This window comes from Tursiops truncatus, chromosome 4 (genome assembly GCF_011762595.2).
Source record: "Tursiops truncatus isolate mTurTru1 chromosome 4, mTurTru1.mat.Y, whole genome shotgun sequence".
Lineage (NCBI taxonomy): Eukaryota > Metazoa > Chordata > Mammalia > Artiodactyla > Delphinidae > Tursiops > Tursiops truncatus.
Window position 1 is genome coordinate 85,338,833 of NC_047037.1, and position 26,028 is coordinate 85,364,860.

The following is a 26,028-nucleotide window of genomic DNA, read 5'->3' on the forward strand; positions in this document are numbered from 1 at the left end:
ATTACCCTGGGCTCAGTCAAAGGACATTTTGGGACACTTGAACAACACGGCCAGGACTTACACTTAAAAATATTAATTTTCAATCTACCACAAACCATTATCTCAGTGCCACAGGGGCAGTTCTCCACCTTCCTAGCCATTCTATTTCCCACTATCTAGTAGTTGAGTTCAAGTCTGACACATATCCTGCAACTCCCTGTTCTTCTTAAACTATTTTCATTTATCTCTGCTGACTCCTGTAGGCATCTGGGGTTATGCTCCCACTCTAGAGGCATAAACAAACTTTGCTCCCACACCTTTCCTTTTCACTTAGGAATCTCAATTCCAGTGCCCCAACACTTCAATTAACCCCCAAATAATTCTTCTCCTTCTTCCAATATTCCTGGGGTATCTTCTTGGAACGCTTATCATGTTTCTAAACTAATAAACTATTAGACAACTCTACAGACATTAAGTAACATGATATATATCATCACATGAGTCAGTACATGATTAATTTCCAAATGTGCGTCAAAAACTGTAAGTTAGGAGAGTGAAGTTAGAAATGACTGACATTTTAAAAAGGGGAAATATACAGAACTTTTTTCTTTTCCTTTTATAACTGGCAAATCTAAAATCATGTTGTTTGGAGGCGTGAAAGTCTATTATGCAACACCTGAGTTGTTTATTCAAACAATTCAGTCTGTTATACTTAAAATATATACTTGTCTTATTGAAAAACTCTGGAGGAAAGGAGTCCCCTTGCCCTCATACTCTTGTTTTTCTTTTGAAGAAGTTGGGAAGCAAAAGAACAAAAGCCTAGAGAAAACAACTTGAATTTTTCTCTTTTTATCCAAAGACTTTACATGTCTAGTCAAGAAACATAGAGACTGGTCCTGGGGGAATTTCCTGGGGGAATTGCCTTTGAGGGATGGGGAAAATTTACAAAGGGGAGTAGAAGTGGAGGGACAGTTTGCCTTGTCAGAGAAAAGTGTGCATATGAACACAAACACAGCAATGTGAAATGTTGTAACAGAGGTTTTTGAGTCAGAGATGGGCAAACATAGAAGCTTTAGGTGATAAGGATCTTATTTTCCCTTTAAAAATACTCCAATCTTGGGGCTTTCCTGGTGGCGCAGTGGTTGAGAGTCCGCCTGCTGATGCAGGGGACACGGGTTCGTGCCCCGGTCTGGGAAAATCCCACATGCCGCAGAGCGGCTAGGCCGGAGAGCCATGGCCGCTGAGCCTGAGCGTCTGGAGCCTGTGCTCCGCAACGGCAGAGGCTGCAACAGTGAGAGGCCCGCGTACAGCAAAAAAAAAAAATACTCCAATCTAGATGAAAAGTAAGTGCAATATATAATTTTTTCCTTCTGATAAATTCTGTCTCCAATTAAAACATATTTATCAATCTACTCAACAAATATTTACAGAAAAGTTTCCCTATATGATGAATATACAGGGTATGTTCTCAACAAAGACAAGTGCAAAGGAACCATTTACATATACATTTATGAGCCAAAAATTAAGGCAAAAATTTGAGCACAGAACTCCTCTTGAAAATCCAGAACAGACAGCTATAAGTATAATGTAAGTATAATATGTAGGTTTAGGCAAAAATGAGAAGGATCCATTTACCTCAGAGAACAGAGTTGCATCAAGCTTCCCTCAGAGATGGTATTGAAAGAACCATAAGACTAACAATATGGCCCAAGGAATAAGCTATAAGAATCATCTCACTTAAAATTAAAAAGCACCGTCACTGGATGCCAAGCAAAACACAAGCACTTCTCATATAGTAGAAGCTCAATAAACATTTATTGAATGGATGAATAAATGAATCAGAGTCATTATGGCACGTATAACAGTTGTCCTTGTTTGGCAGTAAGTATAACATTTGATGGCACAAAAAATGGACATCTGGTTCCCACATCAAATTCCATTATTTCCAAAAGGTATGAAGAAAAAACAAAACTCTAACAATCTAGAAAAAGAAATAAATACTAAGATTGCCCTCCTAAGTGTTTAAACAACATTGGTAGTTGACAATGATCTATTCCTTAAATTTCATGTCAGTGGATTTCATATTTATTATATTACTCTTTATTCCTTATAAAGCCTTTCTTAATAAATTAGTTTTAAATAAATAAAAACAAATTTTATGAACTAACAAAACAAATCTCATTATTTTGTCCCCTGCCAAAGTGTAGGGTCTGTAGTGTCAGGGAGGAATTGAAGCTGAAGCTGGCAAGGAGTGAGCAGACAAACCTCTAAAAACCCTCCTATGGGGAAGGTCTAGGAGTGTCATGGAGTCCATTCTGCTGGCATCTGGGAGGATTTTACTAACCAGCTCACTTCTCTGTTTTTCTATCCATAATGAAGTTTTGTAAAACAGTCTGAACATATGATAAAATACTTTTTTTGAATGCCCCTTAGGACCCAAGACACTAATATGACTCTACGGAAGTTATTATGGAGTCACTTTAACCCAACTTATATCTGCCATTGAATTCAGTACTGGGAAGCACAGAGTCTACAGTAAGGAAATGATCTTTTCTCAACCTTTAAACCAGCTATTAGTGAACTAGATCTGAATTCCATGTCAAAATATCCTATAGTTTGATCAGAGTTTGACTGAGTCAGCTATAGTCCATTAATCTGCTGGCACTTTCTCTAGAAGGAATGATGAGGAAGCTCAGCATTGTCTTCCAAGGAATAAAAAACTACTCCAGACCTAAAATGTTCCTAATCAATGACAAATTTAAAAGAATTTCAGGGATGCAGAAGTGGCCTTCATTCCAAGACTGCCCAGAAGTCACCCTGGAAGAAAAATATAGTGCCTTAATTGTTCACACTTATTGAAAATTAGGCATGCAAACATACTTGAATGTTATTTTTAATTTAAATTTATAATAGCTTAAATATATTCTTAAAAACAGAATTCAGCTAACATAATACTTAATGGTGAGAAACTAGAAGTTTTCCTGCTAAGATCAGGAACAAAGCAAGAATGTCCCCTCTCACCACTCTTTTTCAAGATTTTACTGGAAGTCCTAGCTAATGCAGAAAGACTATATATATATATATATATATATATATATATATATAGAGAGAGAGAGAGAGAGAGAGAGAGAGAGAGAGAGAGAGAGAGAGAGGGAGAGAGAAAGAGAGAGAGAGAGAGAGAGAAGAAATAAAACTATTTTTGTTAGCAGATGACATATGTGGACAATTCGACAGAATTGGCAAAAATATTCCTGGGTCCAAGAAGTGATTATAACAAGGTTGCAGGTAAAGATTAATATACAAAAGTCAATCACTTTCCTATATACCAGCAATGAACAACTGGAATTTGAAATGAATAACACAATGCCATTTCCATTATTACCTCCCAAAATGAAATACTTACGTATAAATCTAACAAAATATGTACAAGATCTATATGGGGAAAACCACAAAACTCTGATGAAAGAAATCTAAGAACTAAATAAATGGAGAGATATTCCATGTACATGGATAGACTTATTATTGTCAAGATGTTTGTGCTTCTCAACTTAATCTATAGATTCAACATAATCTTAATTAAAATCCCAGCAATTTATTTTGTGGGCAGCAAAAAATGGTTTCTAAAGTTTATTGGCAAAAGACTCAGAATAGTCCAGACAATATTGAAGGAGAAGAACAAAGTCAGAAGACCAACATTACCCAACTTCAAGACTTAACTATAAAGCTACAGGAATCAATACAGTGTGGTATTGGTGAAAGAATAGACAAATAGAACAATGGAACAGAATAGAGATCCCCAAAATAGGCCCCATAAATATAGTCAACTCATCTTTGACAAAGGAGCAAAGGCAACAAAATGGGGCAAAGAATAGAGACACAGATCTTATACCCTTCACAGAAATGAACTCAAAATGGATATTGAATTTAAATATAAAATGCAAAACTATGAAAAGCCCAAGAAGATAACATAAGAGAAAAATTTCGGTGATCTTGAGCATGGTGATGACTTTTTAGATACATCAAAGGCATGATACACTAAAGAAAGAATTGATAACCTGGTCTTCATTAAAATAAAAAGTCTCTGCTCTTCATAGGACACAGTCAAGAGAATGAGAAGACAAGTCACAGACTGGGAGAAAATATTTGCAAAATGTATGTCTGATAAAGGACTGTTATCCAAAATATAAAATGAACTCTTAAAACTCAACAATCAGGCTACTACCCAGTTTTTTAAAAGGCCAAAGACCTGAACAGACAACTCACCAAAGAAGATACACAGGTGGCAAATAAGCACATGTGTAAACAACGAGCTACCACTGTACACTTATTAGAATGGCCAGAATCCAAACACTAACAATACTAGTCCTGGCATGGACACAGAGCAACAGGAACTCTCATTCATTTCTGGTGTGAATGTAAAATGCTACAGCCACTTTGGAAGACAGTTTTGTAGTTCCTTACAAAACTGAACACTCTGTTAATCATATGATCCGCAATTGCACTCCTTCGTATTTACCCAAAAGAACTGAAAACTTATGTCTGCACAAAAACCTTGCACAGGGATGCTTATAGCAGCTTTATTTATAATTGACAAAACTTGGAAGTAACCATGATGTCCTTGGTGAATGAAAAAACAAACCGTGGTCCATCCAGATGGAATATCATGCAATGCTAGAAAGAAATGAGCTATCAAGCCACAAAAAGACATAGATGAAATTAAATGTATGTTGCCAAGTAAAAGAAGTCAATATGAAAAGGTAACACATTGTATGATTTAAGCTATATGACATTCTGGAAAGGCAAATCTTTGAAGAGAATAAAGGACTAGTGATCGCCAGGGCTTGGGGGGAAAGAAGGGATGAACTGGCAGAGTACATAGGATTTTTAGGGCATGAAACTATTCTATATGATACTATAATAGTGGATACACGTCATTGTACATTTGTTGAAACCCATAGAAGGTACAACACCAAGAGTGAACCCTAATGTGTAGTATGGACTTTGGGTAATAATGTAGGTTCTTTGATTGTAACAAATGTACCATTCTGGTGCAGGATGTTGATACTCGGGGAGGCTGTAACTGGGGAGTGTGCAAGGAGTATTGGGAAACTTCATTTTTACTCTGCTCAATTTTACTGTGAACCTAAAACTAAAGTCTATTTTTTAAAAAACAGTAAAACGTAAAGTCTATTAAAAAATAGAATTAAACAGTTGCTGAACCTGAAGCACCTCTAAGAAACCTCCAGTCATCTGAAACACACCAAGTGAGATTTTCCTTGATTTGATAAATAATAATATCATCAATAACCGTAATATAGTTAACATAGATTGAGCACACACCTCTTGAGAAAATTAACTAAATCTTTGCAAACATTATCTTCTTTGTTCCTCGTTGCAAACTTATGGGCCAAGTATTATCTTTAACTCCTTTTACTTATAAGGAAAAAGATGTATAAAGATCAGTGAGTTGCTTGAGGTCACAGAGCTAGTAAATAGAAGAGACAGAGCCAATCCAAGGCTCTTGCATACCAACCTGGCGTTCTTTTCTGTGGGATCGAGCAGGACCTAGGACACCAGTATGAAAAAAAGGGACTGAGTACAGAGTCCATCTGTGCCTTTATTTTATTTATTTATTTATTTATAAATTTATTTTGGCTGTGCCAGTTCTTAGTTGCGGCACGCGGGATCTTTAGTTGTGGCATGCGGTAACTTTTTTTTTTTTTTTTTAGTTGCAGCATGCAGACTTCCTAGTTGTGATGTGTGGACTCTTAGTTGCTGCATGCATGCAGGATCTAGTTCCCTGACCAGGAATCGAACCCAGGCCCCCTGCGTTGGGAGCACGGAGTCTTACCCACTGGACCACCAGGGAAGTCCTTATCTGTGCCTTTAAAAAGCTTTGCTTTATGAGTTTTCCAGAAAGCTGCCTGTTCCTCTCTTTTGAGCCCCTAAGGACAATGGCAAAAGGCCTCTTTCTTGTGCAGAAGGTGGAAAGCAAAACCTGAAGGGTCTTCTCTGCCCCTTGGGTGAACTAAAGCGGAAAATGCTGAAGAAGCCATTGAAAGCGCATTCTTGCATTTCCTGTTCTCCACTCAGGCGTCCACGCATGTTCTCCGAGTGGCTGTTATGTGAAGATACGATTCTGGACACTGGAAGTATAGGAGTGGACAAGAGAGAGAAGGTTCATATTTGAGGTAGAGGAAACAGCAAATACGGATAAAACCCCTGAGCTGAAACCCAGCAGATGCCTGCCAGCAGCCAAGCTCCGTGTGGTTCAACTGTGGTGAAGCTGTGTGAAGTCACTGTAGGAGAAGGCGCTGGCAGGAGGAGGAGTTTGGGGCAGCCTGGCAGGGTCAGCAACAGGGCAGACGTCTACCGGGTTTACATTTTATTGCATCCAAACATGTTTCTCCTGATCTGCTTTCCTGTCTGTTTCTGCCCATTCACGCCCACGTGTTGACCTCAGTGCAGATGGAGATCCAGCACCTACAAGCGGAGGAGGTCTGGCTTGGTAGCACTGCCTGCCAGGAAAGTTTATTATGTTGAAAAATGAGGCAAGGGGAGGGAGGGACAATTGAGCTCTGTTTCCTGAGTCACAGAACAGGCACCAGGCTCTGCTGAAAAGGCACAAATCACAGCCTTGTTTTCCAACCAGGCACTGCCCACCAAAACTTCTTCAGGGCAAAGAGTTCTGGAAGGAACCAGTCAGATTCATTTTTACCATATCAAGTATGTGTGTGTGTTTTGGAAGTGGGAGCCATTTGGAGAGGGATTTTTAGCTGCCCCTTGCACAGTTTTCCAGTTAAGGGGTTTTGGCATCTACCTTCCTAGGGATCCCTAATACATTCTCTCTGCTCCACTGAGAATGAAATTCTATAGTCCTCTGAACACTGTTGTTTCTCTCTCCTGCTCAGGCTCTTTCTGTTCTGGCTCTCTTTCAAATTCCTTATTTTCAGCCTCAGAGTCACTTTTATCAAAAAAATTTTTGGATCCATCCCAGAGTGACATTAGTTGGCATTTTTTTTTAATCTCATAGAAGCTTTTGTGTGTAGGAAACAATACTTACAGTAGCCTGTGTTATCAGTGATGTTGCATCTTCTACAGTTATAAATTGAAAACCCTGCTCTTCTTAAACTGTTAAACACAACTGCAAAAAACATTTCATATAATGGATTTCCTCAGAAATTGCAAGTCACTAAGAAAGCAGACATGCAAACCCCATAAACAAAACCTTCCTAAACACATAAGCAGCTATAATAAAGCTAATAATAGCAAAAACTTATACAGATGATCCTTGAACAACACGGGTTTGAACTGCATGAGTCCACTTATATGTGGATGCTTTTTCCAGTAAATACACGCTACAGTACTACATGGCTTGTTGAACCCATGAATGCAGAACTGTGGATAAAGAGAGGTAGGGGAGGTGGGCAGCTCCCCTAATCCTTTGTTGTTCAGTAGTCAACTGTACATTTACATGATTCTCATAAGCATTTCAACATCTTAAAGCTTAAACTCATAAATTTAGTAAATCAGATTATCTTAAGTATTGAAAATTGACTACAAACATAAATGGGTAAAATCTCTTAAGTGTTTCAGTAAAAATCATTTGTCTACTATGTTAGTTTCTCCTAAGTATCTTTAATATAAAGCATATACAAAGCAGTAAAATGATTTTTTTAAACTTGATATATTTGCATTAAAATAAATTTTTGCAGAAAACATCATATTTAGTTTTTCATCATCTATGTATTTATTTTTTGTACAGTCTTAGGTCTGCAAAGTCATTTACTTAGCTGAGTAGAACAGAATCATGATTTCAGGCCCACCATAGTAGCTGAAATTATTTACTCAGAGTCCTTGGTCAGAGATTTGATACCAATGCTATGGATTGGGGGTTATTGGTCATTGGTCAAGGAATTAAAACTTGGAAGATGTAAACCAGCACAAAACACATCCCAAGAAGATTCAGCTCAGGTTTACAGGGTAAGTCTGTTCAAGGATTCTGCTATGTCAGTGGAGAACCCACTAGTATATCAATTTAGTGCATCATGTAAGTCCTGGCCCTCTTTTCAGTATCACCCTTACCCAAATTTTATCATATTTACTTACAACATTTTATTACATGATTTAGATGAGTACTGTAACACATACCCAGATTTCAATCTCTTTGCTTTCTGATGGGAATAAATACAGTTGTGCAATATTGTATATTTTATTGCTTTAACAACCACCATTATTTAAGTTGGGCAAAGCAAGAAATGAGGACATAAATGGAGTAAAGTTTAATGAAACTATGCATATTAGCTTCCTACAACTACTGTAATAAGTACCACAAACTGAATTGCTTATTCTCTCACAATTCTGGAGGTTAGAAGTCCAAAATCAAGGTGCCAACAAGGCCATGCTGTCTCTGACACCTGTAGGGAAGAATTCTTTTTTGACCCTTCTTTTCCTAGCTTCTGATGACTTGCTAGTAATCTTTGGCATTCCATGACTTACAGATGCATCACTCTAATCCTTTGTCTTCATGTGGAGTTCTCCCTGTGTCTCTGTTTCTTCACATGGTATTCTTTTTATAAGGATATTAATCATATTAAATTAGAGGCCCACACTACCTCAGCATGACCCCATCTTAACTTAACTAGTTGTATCTTCAATGACTCTATTTCTGTGTAAATTCACATTCTGAAGAACCAGGGGTTAGAACTTCAATATATCTTTTTTTTTTTTTTTTTTTTGGAAAACACAATTCAATCTATAACACCATGTAGAATCAATGGATTGTAGATCCTGGTCATGTGAAGCAGAGTTTCTCAATCTTGGCACTATTGACAGCTTGGACTGGATAATCCTTTGCTGTGGAGGGCTGTCATGTGCATTGTCTGATGTTTAGCAGACGACCTCTACCTGGTGGATTCCAGAAGCACCCTCTTAGTTGTGACAACCATAAATGTTTCCAGACATTTCCAATGTCTCCTGGGGGTTGGAGGTTAGAGGTCAAAATTGCCCTCATTTGAGAACTAGAGATAAAGGCTAAAGAAAACCACAGATAAAGGATAGCTGGAGTTGGAGTACTTGAGGATAAAAACAGGAAAAATAGGAGGATCTCTTATGGCAGTGGGAAGTGTGAAATGTGAAAAGGAGGTCATGAAGGGTAGCAGTTTTGTAATAACAGAGATTAGGATATGAGCATAGGAATGAATGCCTGAAGAAGGGTGAGAACTAGATTAGTGTAGGGGAAGAAGCCAGGGAATGAAAGAATCATCTACGTACATATTGACATAATCAATAATTATGACAGAAGTAGTTTTGGAGCCAGTGACAGACAGGAATTAAAATCTTCAAGGAATGAGGGGTAGTGACCTGGGAAAGGTAATAACTGTAAGAAGGAGGAGAGCTTAGTAAATTATCTGCTGATTTGAAACCTAACGAAGGGACTTTTCATGGAATCAGAAAGGAAAATGACCTAGAAGTGGCAACAAGGAGCAAAAAAGATACCTCCCCACACCATAGCCCAGTCCAGTGGTACAAGGAAAGCAAAACCAAGGCAGAGGACTTCAGGGGAACACTGTTCTCAAAAGGGCACCAGGTTCAGTTAGTGCAGGAGATAAAAAGGAAACCTTTAGAAAAAGGTTGAAGATGTAGGGGAGTTTGCTGATGACTGGTCATATATTCCAGGGAACAGAGTTGAAGGATTTTAGGAGTTGGGGATTGGTAGGAGGCATGGTCAGGGAAGGGAATTCACAGCACCTTATAAAGATTTTGTGTCTAAAGGAATGAGTACTCTTCTAGGAATTAATCCTGGGCTTCTAAGTCTCTCTCATGGCTTAGGTACTGAAAAATAAGTTTCAGTATCTTAGAAAGAAATAGTAGTTTTAGAATGGCATGAAGCCTTTGAGTAAATATAGAATGGAACACTCACCCCCCTCAAAAAATACCTGTTATATTTTGCATTATCTTCTATAATTTGATTCTATGATCTCTTTATGGTGATGGCAACTCCAAAGGAATTACCAGAATAGTTCTGTCAAAGTGGCTCAAAAAGGGACCAGGAGGGGAGCAAAAACATGAAGTAGAAGAAGTTTGCATTTTGTGACCAACCCTTCACCTCCAAAGCCTCAAAAAGACCCTAGATATTCTTATGCTATATGTTGGACTCTGGGCCATCAGCGGAGCACTCAACTCAGACCCTAACTTCTCCAAGCCCTCAGGCTTCCATGCCCCAAATATATCTGCCCATAGTCTGTGTCACATCACCTTCAGGTAGGGGCTCTTAACTTTTTAGAGGATCACAAACCCATTTGGGATTCTAATGAAAGCTATGGAACTTTTTCTCAGATGTCAGCATTCAATCACATGTTTGAAAGGTATTTACAGAAAACTCAATCTGTGAAAAGCACTATGTTCAGGGCTAGAGACACAATATTACACAATACAGATACCCTTTCTTGCACTCACAGAGCTTATGTTCTAGAAGGGTGGTCAGACATTAAATAGCAGCTTATACAATTAATTATTCACTTTGGTTGAAATACTCGTTCAAGGAGTATATATATGGGGCACAGTGAAGAGGTGTGAATATCTGAACTAGTTTGGAGGGGGCAGTTCTGGAAGGTTTTTAAAGGAAATTTTATCAGTTGATAGCTGAAGATTCAGTAGAATTTAGCCAGTCAATTGGAGTGGTGATGTTAAGATGGGGAAAACTCATTGAAGAGCAGATTGAAGAGCATGTATCAAGGCCCTAAGACAAAAGCAAAAAAATGAAAGATGAAAGAGTGTAATGATGATCCTGAGTCTTCTCTTCACCCTTTATCTTCTCCTTTGCTCAATCGGTTTGAAGTTCCTTTTACTAAAAAATAGATTGGGAATACCTGGCAGAGTGTCATATCTGTGCAACCATTTCCCTGACGTTGATTTCATCTGATGCTTTCTACACTTGGAGAGGCACAGACTTTCTTACAGGCAAATATGCCTTCTTTATATTATTATGACCTCCTTCTTTGGGTCGCTAGCCTGCCTGAAGACACAAAACTCACATAATTGCACTTAGGCTTAAAGTCAACTAAATCATTTTCCCGGTGACCAACCCTTCTATTTTCACACTCCTTGAATCTGCTTCAATCAATAGAATGTGGTGGAAACGGCATGTGCCAGTTCCAAGCCTAGGCCTGTGCACTTCCGTTTGCTTTTTCTTGTACCTTCTCTAATTGCTACAGGAACATGCCCAAGACAGCCTGCTGGAGGATGAGAGATATATGGAGTAGAACCAGGGTTTCCTGGGTGACTGCCAACTGACTCTCAGACATGTGAGCAAGCCTAGCCAAGAACTGTAAAGCTGTCCAGCCAACCATGATGAATCCATGAGCCATACAAAATGGTCATACACCCTGATATTTGACAGTGGTTTGCAACATAATCATGGCATTATATATCTGGCACAGTCCTTTTGGCCAAAGAGAGTCGGGGAAAATGGTACAATAAGTGCTGATCCTATTATAGATCTTAGGTTATATTCGAAGAGCCATAGAGAGCCATTGGAATATGTAAATCAGAGGGATGTCATAATCAGAATCTAGAAAGACTCCTTGGGTACATTTGTAGGGAATGGATTGGCAATATTTCAGACAAGTGATGATAATGTCTAGAATAAAGGTAGTAGTGGTGGAGATGCAGAGATGTATATTTTATTTTTAGGATGTAACAGTAATAGAACTTTGAGTAATTGGATATGGGGACAGATGAAGAGAGAAGTGTCAAGCATGCCTGCCAGATTCTGGTTAATATGCCTGGATGGATGATACTATCTATTGTGATAGGGGAAGCTGGAGGAGGATGAGGTAGGTCTGGGAAAGACCAGAGTTCAGTTGTGGACCTGTTCTATTTGAGTCTCCTGTAAGGTAGAGATGTTGGTAAGCAGTTGCATACATTCATCTGAAGCTCAGAGGAGAGGTCTGGGTTAAAAGTAGTAATTTTGGAGCTGTTAGTGTATTGATCATAGTTGAAGCCATGAACATGGATGAGGTCATACAGGGAAAGAGTACAGAGTGAGAAAATGACAGGTTCTATATCCAAGCTTTCAAGAACTGCAAAATTAAAAGGTTAGGTACAGGAGGATGGGCTGGAAAGATAAAGAGGAAAATCAAGAGCACTTAATATCACAGATGATAATGGAAGAGAGAGTTTAAAGAAAGAGAGTCTAATGTGAGATACTGTGAGAAGAGGTAAGAAATATTCCTTGAATGTAGTGATATGGAGGTCACCAGAATCCTTCCAAAAAGCAAAACTTTGCTAACAATTTCAAGAGGATGGTAGAGGTATCCCATCACATACCCCTGAAACCCAGGTTAAAAACTCCTACCTGTGTCTTCCTAAAAGCCATCTAATCAGACAACCTAATTGGATGCAAAGTATTAATTCTTTACTATCTCAAAGACAGGGGAAATGTTTTAGTTGACTTTAAGGCCAACTGCAATTATGTGAGTTTTGTGTCTTCAGGTAGGCTAGTGACCCAAAGAAAGAGGTCATAGTAATATAAAGAAGGCATATTTGCCTGTAAGAAAGTCTGTGCCTCTCCAAGTGTAGAAAGCATCAGATGAAATCAACTTCAGGGAAATGTTGCACAGATATGACGCTCTGCCAGGTATTCCCAATCTATTTTCCAAGCACGGTCAACATTGGCTTCCTCCTGCCCTGGAAACAAATCTTCCTCTTTGGACTTAACTGTATTATTCTTAACCCAAACAGAGATAATGGACGATGATTTGAATAAAACCTGGGTATTCCTGAGAAGTGATCCCAGAAAACTATAGTCAGAAATATGTAAATCTGACTCCCGATTCCATGCAATGGACTCTCTCCCTCCTGACCCTTCAACGGCTGAACCATTACTCCAATTGCCAGAGGCCAGGAATTTTATAATTCTGTCCCTCACACTCTTGAGCAATTCTAATAATTAGAAAGTTCATCCTTTCACTTTCTCCCAGTTGGTTCTATTTCTGTTCTCTGGATCTTTATATTATTTTCCTGGAGCTGTTATAACAAATTACCATAAATTTTGTAGCTTAAAACCACATAATTGATTCTCTCACAGTTCTGGAGGTTAGAAGTCCAAAATCAAGGTTGCCTACAGGGCTACACTTACTCCAAAGCCTTTGTGGGCAGTCTGTTATTTGCCTATTCTAGCTTTTGGTGGCTCCAGGCATTCCTTGGTTTATTGCCACATTACTCTGATCTCTGCTTCCATGGTCACACTGCCTTCTCCTCTCCTCTATATGTGCCTTATTAAGACACTTTTCATTAGATTTAGGGCATGCTGAGATAATCCAAGATGATCTCATCTCAAGGTCCTTATCTTAAATTATGCCTGTGCAGACCAATTTTCAAATAATATCACATTCTTAGGTTCTAGGGACTAAGATGTGGACCTCATTATCTTACAGAAGAGTGAAGTGGACTGTTTCGTAGCACCAAAGGCTGGATTTTAAGTATTAATTCCTGGAGAAATTCTCCAAGTTTTGATCAAAACCACTTCAAAAATTTATATCACATCACATTTTTTTCATCTAATTATGTCATTTTGCCAGTTTATAACTGGAAAAATTACTTAGCCTTCCCAAGCCTCCAGGATTTTTGTTGTAGCTGTAATGGTTGTTTTTGTTGTTGTTGTTATCAAGTAGGATAATGATACCCTTTCATAGGGTTGTTGTGAATATTAAATGACATAATATATGAAGAGCAATCAGCACTATGCCTGCCAAAATATCACACTGCTCAATAAATGTTCGTTGTTATTATTATTCTTTTATAGTACTTTGAAGTTTTTGATGTGTAACCAGTGATTCATCTAATTTAATACTTATAATCCCACAGTTGAGTAGGTATTATATCAGGAGACCTAGACTCGGCAAGATATTACCCCAATGTTACTTTAAAGATAATTTTTATTTGTCCCTTCTCTTCCCCAAAGTGACTTGAAGCAGTTTCAAAATATATATGTGTATATATATAAATATATACTTAAAAAGCAGTAAATTTGGAAAATCAACCAAGTGAAAGGTAAGTATTCATATCAACCATAATGGTAGATTCAATTCCATCAATTGAGTGTCATATTTGTCTCTTACAAGAATGTTAGCAGTGGCTCTGGCTCTTCTGGATGGTGGAATAATGGGTTAATTTTTTTATGTCTCTCCTTCCCCTGTTTTTACTCTTCCGTACTTTATAATTTTTCTATAATGAACATGTATCTATTTATTATTTTCGTAATCAGAAAGAAGCTACTTAACTGAATGTTGCCTTCTTGATAGTCAAGGGAAGAGGGGAAAAAGTCAGTCACTTAGGGGCTTCCCTGGTGGTGCAGTGGTTGAGAGGTCCACCTGCTGATGCAGGGGACACGGGTTCGTGCCCCGGTCCGGGAAGATCCCACGTGCCGCGGAGCGGCTGGGCCCGTGAGCCATGGCTGCTGAGCCTGCGCGTCCAGAGCCTGTGCTCCACAAACGGGAGAGGCCACAACAGTGAGAGGTCCGTGTACCGCAAAAAAAAAAGTTTTACTATACTTATATAGTAAAATCAGAAAGAAGCGAGTGTGTCAATTCCTTCAGGAAAATAAGTTTTTCTAGTATTGTTTTTACTTTCAATACTAATCAGTATAATGTACTTTGAACTCAGCATAATTTCTCAGCAAATACATTGACAATGCCCCCAGATGCTTCTTGCAGCGTTGATCAGAAAAAGCAGAAGGTGTATGTGATTCTGCAATGGACTAAGATTATGTGGTCCTTAGACAATTACTCCTAAAGATCACTGTGAAGTGAGCCCAAGAGTGAGTAGAAAGGCATCACTCCTGGATCTGGTTCATCAGCACTGAGTTTGAAAATGTGCTCAGAGCTGGCTATAACTGCTTGGAGTATCTGGGGATGATAAATATGTGTTTAAAGTTTTGCAATAATATTGTGTATAGTATAACTCCAGAAATGATGGAATACCTGGTCTAGATGGGTGGCCCTTAGCCTGTAGCCACTTTAAACTAAGAGTAGGAACACTCTAGTCACTGAGGAAGACAGTGACACTACCAGAAGGTGTGAAGTAAATATCACTCCACTGTATCATCTGCAACAGTGCACCCTTTGATAAAGCACTGGAGGTCAAGAGAGTCATCTCGACTGGTCAAAGAAACTATTGCAAAGCTCTCTGCCAGGTATCCTGATCATGCTGATTTTCTTTTGAATCCAAAAGTAAATCCTGCCTGATTACCCAAATTGTCAGTGCCTGATCTTCCTGTCAACTCTTTCCTATTATGACCTTTGTCAAGAGAGTGATTGTAAAATCATTTTAACACCTGAGCTTTGATGGGAGATTGAGCGCAGAGAATTTGGGATTATATTTCCATTGATAAAGATCTAGAGTAATGGAATTCAAGGTTGTTGACTGAGGAAAGATTTTATTTGGAAGCCAGATGAAAATGCGGCAGAGATGAATAGACTGTGAAAATAGAGCTGATAATCGTATTCTTGCTCAGAGGAAAGTCTTCGCTCGAGTAGCCCATTAGTAGCAAAGTTGGAACACAGTTCTTTTTTTTTTAATTTGATTTATGAGATTTTCAAACATATACAAAAGTAGAGAGTAGAGTATAAAGAACCTCAGTTTCAACAGTGATCAACATTTGGCCAATCTTATTCTCTATCATCCATATCCAAGATATCATATCGTTACACATGTAATGATGTGGAATCAAAGTATAAATTGAATTATAATAAATACATTTGTAACTTTTATTTCCCATTCATGACAGTACTTCATGTAATTTCACAAGCTGTTTTTAAATACATGCAGGTAGGTTTATTTTGTCTGTCCTTAAGTTTTAAATTTCTCCAGGAAAAGAATTTTTTTCCATGCCTCCCTCTGCAACTCTCTCTCAGGACCCAGGACAGTTGGGTGGTTGAAACAGTGCTTCATAAATGCTATCCACTGCAAGATACATGCTGCTGTTCTGATCACCGTAAACAAAGCTAACAGAATATTGATAAAATAGCAAAGATAAATGCAATGTTGCTCTCTAACAGCTATATGGTTAGAAATTATTATATATTTAATTGGTATAAAAGCCAATTATCACAAACTTCATCTAATGACATTATCACCTCTATTCCATCTTTTTATTCAAGAAACCAAGTCAAATACAAACCCCAAACCTGTGAAATCACTTTTTTTCTTTCTCTTCATCTTTTCACGATTTTTGTAATGTTCCCTTTAATACGTTTTGCTTTTGAAACCTGATGAGTGGAAATTCATTCAAGTCTGACTTTATAAGTGTTAGCTTTATAAGTGATTCTTGGGGCTTTTTAAATATTTGTTTTTAATCTGATATCTCTGGAAACTTTCTCCTCCCTAACCAAGAATGTGCTTACTCTCTCTCTCTTTCTCTCTCTCTCTCTCTCTTGCATCAAGATCCACCCACCCACCCTCAAAATTACCTTTGCTGAAAACAATCAAAACTATTCCAGTCAAGGGAAAGAATTTTCCAGAATTTAAGCATCAAGTCAAAACTACATATTATCTATCAAACCAGATGTTTACCTGTTCGCTGCCAGAGAAGCTGGAGGTACATCAAAAACCAGTGACGGGAACAGCTTTGAACCTCATGCAGAAGGAGGCAGTTCAGGAAAGTTTGGGGTTCCCGTAAGCCCTGTGGGCCTGCAGATACATTTAAACTTAGGAAACGGTTTTTCTTGGCTAACCAGATTACGGCAGGCCGTGTAAGTCTTTTGTCTGTAACTACATTGGGAATTTCTGCTGCCTGGTTTTTTCCTATGTCCTGGTAAAGTCCTGTGTGATTTTAGTGAGTCACTTGGCATTCTGAGGCCTGTTTTCTTGTCTCTCAAAATCTCTTCATTCTGACTTTCTATGATTCTAACTCAGTCTCTTTCACTGCCTCTTGGCATGCAACAGGAAGTATCAGCTTACCCAGGGGCATAAGTGTCAGTCAGCTCCTGAAGTGTCAGGAATTGTTGATGATCTTTATTTACATAAGATGATGGCTTCTGATGACACTTTGAGGGTAGGACCCAGTCAAATCAAATACAACTTGGTAGGCCTAGAGTTCCCTCAGAGAATATATTCTCTCTTTCCAAGCGATTTGTAAATTAAAGTAGGCTCTAAGACAAAGTGGAGAAAAGCATCTCCTTTCCCCAAGTGGTTCCAGCCAGGCATGGGCAGCTGCAGAACTAGCTTGGTCTCCCAGAAACTCACTGGGACAACTGAAAAAGGGGAATAAAATTCTAAACTATCTTTGAGCTATATTTCACAAACACTGGTCTAGGCCAGGGCTACCCACCACTGACGGTATCAGTGTGCTTCCATCCAACTGGTCACTGTTGCTGAAATTTTAGTGCTTCCTCATGTTTCTTAAGTAAGAACCACCGGGTTTACTAATCAATACATTACAAAAGAGCATTTAATTAAAGACATCATCTGACTTATTTTTATATGAGATATTTACAATATTGTCTTTGATTTATAAAAAGGGAAACCAATGTGTGTACAAGTTAAGGGAATTATATACAAAGCTAAACAGCAATGACAGATCCAGAATCATGTGGTATTTGAAATGCATCATCTGAGCAGCTGGTCTTCAGTGCCTTTTGCTGTTGGACTAGAAAGTGAAAGCTACTTCCAGAAAAACACAACTCTCCTTTTGAGTTCCAACTCTTTGAGTTGAGTGCTCCACTCTCTAGGCTAATATGATTTAGGTGAAAAGTACCTAAGTATCTGTTGAATTCTCTGGAACCTTTCAAATTCTGGTAAGGTCCTTCTATCATGACATATTATCAAATCTGGTAAAGCAACATAATTCTAGGGAGAGCTTTCAGCGGTATCAATTTTTGCATCCTCTTTAAGTGTTTGGAGAGCTCTATGCCATCTCTTACGGCAGGTGGTGGCTGTTAATACTCTGGAGCAAGGTGGCAAAACTGTATTCAGAAGCTGATGCTCAATAGAAAGGACTTTAACTTTTGTGGGATTTTTTTGGTTTGGGTTTTGTTTTTATAGGGTGCTGGCATGGTCGGATTCTGGAAGGTCTCTCTTCCTGGTTTGCAGACAGCACCTTCTTGCTAACTTTTGTGTGTTTTATTCTTTTGGTCCTATCCTCAGCACAGGAAAGGCTAAATCATCCTGGATGATGTATTAGGGTCCCTAATACAAAGACCAGTAGGTTTTCTCTCTGTTCATCCAGAAGGAAGCTCCCACTGCCAGCACTCCTATCTCCACCTCAACCCCACATCCACTTCTGGACAAGGGTGGGGCTGACTGTGAGAAGGAATTGGGGAGGACAAGAGGCCTGTGTTGTTTCAGTGGGGGTTTTGAGGTCACAGGGCAGACATGCCTCAGCACATAAACTTGCGCATGTTGGGAGATATACCCCTTCATACTTGAACCTTTACAGAAGACAGACTTGGTGCACACGCAATTTAAAATTGAGGACATATAAATTCAGAGAGATTAAATGACTGGTCCAAGGTCAACACATTACTAAATATCAGGGATGGAACTTAAACCCCATTCTTTTGGTTCTAAATCCATTATGCTTGTCTCTATGCCTTATGACCAACAATTTCTAAAAGTCCTTTCCTACTCTCTAGTTCAATCATACTCTCCCACAGGGAAGGAGAGATGCTCCAGTACAAAGCTGTTTGAACTACTCCTCCCTCCCATAATGTATTGGCATAAAATTGATTTGTTCAAGAAATACTGCTTGACTGCTTATACTAGATGCTAGGGAAAAGCAAGCAAGCAAGCCAACAGATTTAAAAACCTCTGCCCTCATGAAGCTTACAATCTATTGGAAAGAGACAGATAATAAAATAAACAAGTAAAGTATGTAGCACGCTAGATTTTGATGGATGCAAGGGAGAAAAATGAAGAAGGAGAGGGAGACAGAAAGGGTTTGTTGGGGAAAAGGCTTATGTGGCCACCTTTGGGAAGAACATTCCAGGCAGAGAGAAAAGTAAGTGCCAAGGTCCTGTGGTGGAAACCTGTCTGAATGTTAGTGAAACAGCAAGGAGGCTAGTGTGGCTGGCAGAGCATGAACAGGGGAAAGAGCAGCAGGAAGTGATTTCAGAGAGTATCAGGGAGCCCAATCATGTACAGCCATACAGCCCATGTAAAGACCTTGGCTTCTCCTCTAAATAAGATAGGAAGCACTTGGAGATTTTGTGAAAAAGAATGACACGATTTGTCTTGACCTATATTTTAAAACAGATGTGAGAAGAGACTAAAAAGGGGAGAAAGCAGAAGCAGGGAGATTAATTAGAAAACTATGTCAACAATCTGGGAGAAAGATAATGATGGTTTGGGCCAGGTGGTAAGATTGGGGGTAAGAGTTGGATTCTAAATATATTGATAGAGCAAATAGGATATACTGACAAGTAGGATTTGGGATGAATGACAGTAAGAGTGGAGGGAACAGAGAGAGCACTGGGCAGGAAGTCTGGGATTCTGAATTGGAGTTTTAGTCCCATGTCATGCTTTCAGTGTTACCCAAAGAAAGTCACTGAAAAGCTTAAGGCTTCATTTTTCACACCTATAAAGATGGGCTTAAAAACCTTCCCGACCTCACAAAGCTCAAATGAATATGATGTCTATGCAAAAGTTGGCTTGCTTACAATTGAATCACAGCTCTCTGTGACCCTGTCCAAGTTTCTTAGCCTAAGTGACTGTGGTAGGGAGACTGAAGTCCTATCTGGAACATTTTAAGAGCAAATATAAAAAACAAAAACATTACAGTTGTGAAGAATTACTTTAGGAAGCTTTATTTTTAGAAAGTTAAATCTCTTTCTTGACGAGCTAAATAACCATAGAAGAAAGTTGGTCCAAGAGAACTATTTTAACCAAAGCCTCATAATCCGTAGTCATACTATGGGATTTTGTACTCTTTGAACTTGTATTTATGAAATGTTACCTAGTTGGTGGTTAATAAATTCCAACCGCTCCCCCCAAATCTTCACCTTCAGTTTTGGTTCTATTTAAGCACAAAAAACTTCTTTTGGTTTCCCTTATCTCTGAGCTCATTTACCACCACCCTGGGAAGTTTCTAAATTTTTACTGCCAAGAAAACTTTGTGATTGAGTTATTCAAAGTGACTCAAATATTTACAACTTTCCCAACCTTGCTGAAGCATACAAAGCCCAAACTGTCTCTTTCCAATTCATAGATTCGGAAGAAACTCTCCTAATTGAAAGGTTCAGGATGAGTAAAGGGCAGTTGGTGAGACCCTCCCAGGGGTGAGAGGGCAGGAGTCACAAGGCAAGACTGGTGCTACCTGGGGATCTGCCTTGTCAGACAGAGCCATGTGCTCTGAGTCACACCTTCCACCTCCTCTCTTTGCTCTCTATGACCCTCCCAAGTCTTTCCCATCAAAACCTACCTATTCTAAGTCCAAGTCTCTCAATACCCTGCAAGGTAACTGATAAGCCATTTAATAAGCCAATTTAAGTTGAATTGCTAGTGAGGAAGAAGGAGTAGACCTAGGCCTCTCTGCACTTTAAGCGGAACTCCCAGAAAGATAATGGCCTAACTAAAATTATGGTGGAATGGTGGAATGCTTAGGCACTGTGAAGATAGCTGTTTCATAAAGGAGAGCCTTTGGGAGAGACTCATGAAATCTCATAAGATGGTCTTCTTCTTTGCCTATACGTTAAGTGAGCAGTCCTCAAAATTGTCCTTGAGACCATTTCCAGGGTTCAAGTCAAAACTACTGTCATAAGCACATCAATTCCTTATTTTCATTGTCTCACAAGTGTGCTGCGGAGCTTTCCAGAAGCTACCTGATGTGTGATGTTGTTATCACTCTGATGACTAATGAAATGCATGTTTGTAGATTTTTGTTTTTAAAGTTTATCAGTTTTAATCTCAAATATGGTAAATATCAACAGACATAATTCGCTTTACAAGAAAGCTCTTTGGGGTCCTCAATAATGTTTTTACGTGTGTAAAGGGGTCCTGAGACCTTTAAATGTTTGAGAACTGCTGCTTTAATTTACCCTGTCTGATCTGGCAGCTGAGATACCAGAAAAAGCAGCAAAACCAGAAGCAGGATGATAATTCCTACTAAATTCAAAACTGTGTGAGCTAATCCATTTGCAAAGGTTGGTATCTAAAAGCAAAATCAGATTGACATCTATATACTAATATGTATAAAATAGATAACTAATAAGAGCCTGCTGTATAAAAATAAATAAATTAAATTAAATTTTAAAAAATCCCCAAACAAACAAACAAAAAAGCAAAATCAAAACAGCACATATAAGGAAGTACTCCAAAACTGACCGGGTCATATCAAAAGGACACAGGCACCAACATGAAGCAGCTTTCACTGGTCAGATCAAGAACATCTGATCTGTGACGTTGTGACAAATCATAAATGCCAACAGCATCTTTTAGGGGGTAAGAGATGGGAGGATTTCACACACAGAGCAAAAATATACAGATTATCATTAATGCCCACATTTTCCACATTCCCTACGAGAATATCATGAACCAAATATTTAGAGTTGACACTTTTAATTATTCAGTATATTAATACAAATATACGAAATAATACAGAATTAAATAACATACGAAAACCTTACTAAATATATAAATATTCAATTCAACAGTGAAAACAACTTAAGTTTTAGTTTTTAGTTCCTAGGTCACTGGATAGAGACAAGAAGGCAAAAGATACTGAAAAAGTCACCGACTTGGTCGTATGATTATTTAAGAGTTCAAAATTGTTCCACTAGTTAGAACCATATGTTTACAACAAAGGGATTTGTACACCCATACATGCTTCCTCTGCTATTGTGAGAAGTTAACTCATGAGAAAAGAAGCTGGGAGAGACAAAGCATTTGAATTAGCTGACTGCTATTCAGGGAACTTTCTAAATGCCGTATTTTCTAAATATGTCTTCATTATACTAGGCTGAATTTAGAATGACTAAAATAGGGCTGGGTTATATTATGAAACAAATGGATGAGAAATGCATGCCTTTTTAAAAATATGAGCTGCTGAGACTAATAATATTTAGTCTGCTATAAAAACAGATAAGTAAAGTTAAGGTTGCCAACGTTACTTCACAATAAATTCAGTTCCGCTTCCACTGTGGTTAATATCACAGAAGTACATGAAGAATAGCAGTGAAACTGAGGGTTCTAGAAAGACCAGTTATTAGCAAAACAGTAAGCAGGTGGTGGACTAGATACCAAGTGATGAGGAAACAGACTTAACAGACCAAAGAAGAAGGGAAGAAGAGGTGGAATAGCCACAGAAAGGCAAAAGGTAGTCTCAGAAAAGTTCTTTGGTCCCTACCTTCCTGTATTCTTCTCTCTCTTTTTCATTTCTTTTCTCTTTGTTTATTCCTTTTTTTTTTTCCTGGAATTACAGTCATTTTTGGAGCAGAATGGCAAATTATTTGGTCCAAATCCTTAATTTTCTGTATGCAAACGTGGAAGCTCATTGAGATAGTGATTAACATAGAGTTGCCACCAGTCGGAGTCAAAGTCAGTCTCTGAGCAGTGGCTCCTGATTCTAAGTCCAGTACCCTTTCAACAGCACAACATGGCATTGTTTTACAAAATCAAGTCCTACAACAGACCTGAGAGGTAAAATGACTTCCTCTTGGAACTCACAGAAGCATTGGGTAGCCTAGATGGCAGTAGAAAGTCTTGAAATTCTTACGCCTTTGACTCCAATTTCTTTTGCTCTTTTAGGTTCCTTGAAGAATGACCCTCTTTCTCCTGCTTGCCTCCTGAGTCAGATTCAAGTAGACCAGGGAATAACTTTCAGGGTTCTGTGTGACTCCTCTATGGCTCTGGGTAAAAGAAAGATCATGATATTAACTTTGAACATTTATAATTTCTATTCTAATAGATTTTAAGAAGATAAATAACAGAAGGATCAATAAACACAGAATTCTCCTGTGTATATTTCATCAGCCAAGAGAAGGAAGTAGACATTCCTGACCCAACATGATGTGAGGCAACTGTGACTCTCTTTAAAAGGACATGAGTAATTCTAGGAAATAATAGTTTGCTATTCCTAAGTAAGACTGTACTTGCTCAGTAATACACTTAAGACTACAAGTAAAAGAACACGTTCAAGAATTCCAAATGATCTACATGTATTTTATTTATAAAACCTTGGGCTTTGTTTCCTGTGGATACTCACTTACTGGAGATCGGGTTGGGAATGGTCACAAAGTAGACAGATAGAGGTCCTTTCAAGGTTATTAGCTTTCTAGCACTTAAACTTGGAGCATGTGGGCCTCTCTACAAGGCATGTAAACAGTGAAGTAAAAGACCTCGGATATCATCTTGGTTCCACATCTCACTCTCCATGTAATCTGAAGTAATTCTTTACCAGAAACTGCAAAGTTCTGCATGTTTTAACTGTGCCAACATTTCCAGTATCAGTGATCTGTTCAGCCGTGAAAGACAGAACAGCTCAGGCAAGAATGCCCAGGCTTATGGGTTTGTTAGCCACCTACTTTGTGATTGGATTTTGTTATGACATTTTGATATGATGGGTAGCATTTGCACCCATTCAAGGGTGAAATTTTGTAGACAAGTAGCCTTGGAATGCAAGATTCCTCCAAGCAATTCTAACCTAGTCGGTTCAATAAAGATTGCTTCACACTTTTCTCATATAAAGCACCCTTTCTTCTGCTTGGAACTAGGAGGACACCGGGATAGAGGTGAGGGTTACCACTCACCCAGCCTTTATCTGGAAAGTGTAAGTACAATTATTTAGCAAAGCAAGGATTCTCATTTTTTTTGGAAACATATATCTTTTGTATTATCTTTCCAACTAATCACCAATTTCCGCAACACAAATTATTTACTGAGCACCTCTGTTATTTGATGTAGTACTAAGCTTAAAATAGGAGAAAGTCCATCCACTGCACTACAAATAACTCAATTTCATTTCTTTTTATGGCTGAGTAATATTCCATTGTATATATGTGCCACATCTTCTTTATCCATTCATCTGTCGATGGACACTTAGGTTGCTTCCATGTCCTGGCTATTGTAAATAGAGCTGCAATGAACATTGTGGTACATGACTCTTTTTGAATTATGGTTTTCTCAGGGTATATGCCCAGTAGTGGGATTGCTGGGTTGTATGGTAGTTCTATTTTTAGTTTTTTAAGGAACCTCCATACTGTTCTCCATAGTGGCTGTATCAATTTACATTCCCACCAACAGTGCAAGAGGGTTCCCTTTTCTCCACACCCTCTCCAGCATTTATTGTTTGTAGATTTTTTGATGATGGCCATTTTGACTGGTGTGAGGTGATACCTCATTGTAGTTTTGATTTGCATTTCTCTAACGATTAGTGATGTTGAGCATCCTTTCATGTGTTTGTTGGCAATCTGTATGTGAAGTAAATCAGAAAGAGAAAAACAAATACCGTATGCTAACACATATATATGGAATCTAAAAAAAAAGGTTCTGAAGAACCTAGAGGCAGGACAGGAATAAAGACGCAGACATAGAGAATGGACTCGAGGACACGGGGAGGGGGAAGGGTAAGCTGGGACGAAGTGAGAGAGTGGCATGGACATATATACACTACCAAATGTAAAATAGATAGCTAGTGGGAAGCAGCCGCATAGCACAGGGAGATCAGCTTGGTGCTTTGTGACCACCTAGAGGGGTGGGATAGCGAGGGTGGGAGGGAGACGCAAGAGGGAAGAGATATGGGGACATATGTATATGTATGGCTGATTCACTTTGTTATACAGTGGAAAATAACACACCATTGTAAAGCAATAATACTCCAAAAAAGATGTTAAAAAAAATTAATAGGAGAAAGTGACATGATTCCACCCAAGATATAGTGTTTACCAACATTATCATTATTAGCATTGCAAAGAACCTATTTATAAGGTTAGATTATTGTGAAGCGAACTGAAAAAAATCAAGGCAATTATATAGATAATGTGGGATTAAAAAAACCCACTTTTACCTGAAATAGTTAAATATTTGAAGAAAAGTGAGGTTTGGAATATGCATTTTATATGATTGTCTAAATCTTCTATTGGTTTCCAAATCAGCCTTGACCCAATCAAACACAAGAAGACTGCTACTCAAAAAAAAGATTTCTAAAAATTAGGTGATTATCTATGATGATCTGCCCCAAAGTGAAGTTGTTGTTTCTGAGAAGCTTGTGATCATTGGTGGGTTGGCTAATGAGAAATAAAAGATTATCCTCAACCTCAAATTTTACTTCACTGTAGTATGTGTGGAAGGGGCAACAACTGGCTTTAACAGAAAGAATTATCATGAAATGATGGAAAATTTCCCTAGGAAATTTTAATTTCTTCCCATTTTCTATTTAGTAATAAAGTACTGATTCATAAAAGAAAAAAAGGATGTTCTTTGAAAACCTATTAACCTATTATTGTATTGCTGTAGTCTCATGGGAAGTAATTGTGATGATTCCATTAGGAATGGTGCAAAGAGAAGTCACCTCTAGCTCATCACTAGTACAGCTTTACAGTTGAAAAACCCAACATCACACTCTCTGGCATTATACAGAATCACAGGAAAACTGCAGGGAGCCTGACTTCTCTATGAAAATAACATCTGTCATTAGAGATTACCCCTCTGTCCACAAACTATAAATTTGCTTATGTTTTTGTGAGCAACAAATTAGTGATTTTAATCTAAAATAAACTTTTTTTGGTCATTTATCTAACAAAGAGTTGAACTTTACTTAACAGACTTTTCTTACTTACCAGATTTGTCTTACTATTGGGCAGGTCCAAGGAGATGACTCTTTGTCTACTCATATTCAATAAGCTCAAGAACTAATTCATCTCTACTCTTTCTCTCCCCACAAACTCTGAACAAACACACACACACACACACACACACACACACTCTCTCTCTCTCTCTCACACTCAGTTCCCCCTCTCCACTTCTATTTCTGTTCATATCACCATTTTTTCAGGTCACCAGGTCCAGAATCTTGGTGTCATTTTTGACTGATCATGTTTCCCCACCCATCCAAAA

At 38.4% G+C, this 26,028-nt stretch overlaps 1 protein-coding gene across 1 annotated transcript in view; it reads right to left on the reverse strand.

Moving 5' to 3' along the window:
- Positions 1–1,772: 1,772 nt before the first annotated feature.
- Positions 1,773–26,028, reverse strand: part of CD200 (CD200 molecule) — a 38,898-nt gene continuing 14,642 nt past the window's right edge. Inside the window, exon 6 of the mRNA XM_019923314.3 lies at positions 1,773–22,823. Coding sequence (XP_019778873.1) covers positions 22,816–22,823 — 8 coding nt within the window. The 3' untranslated portion in view covers positions 1,773–22,815. The remainder of the gene's footprint in view (positions 22,824–26,028) is intronic.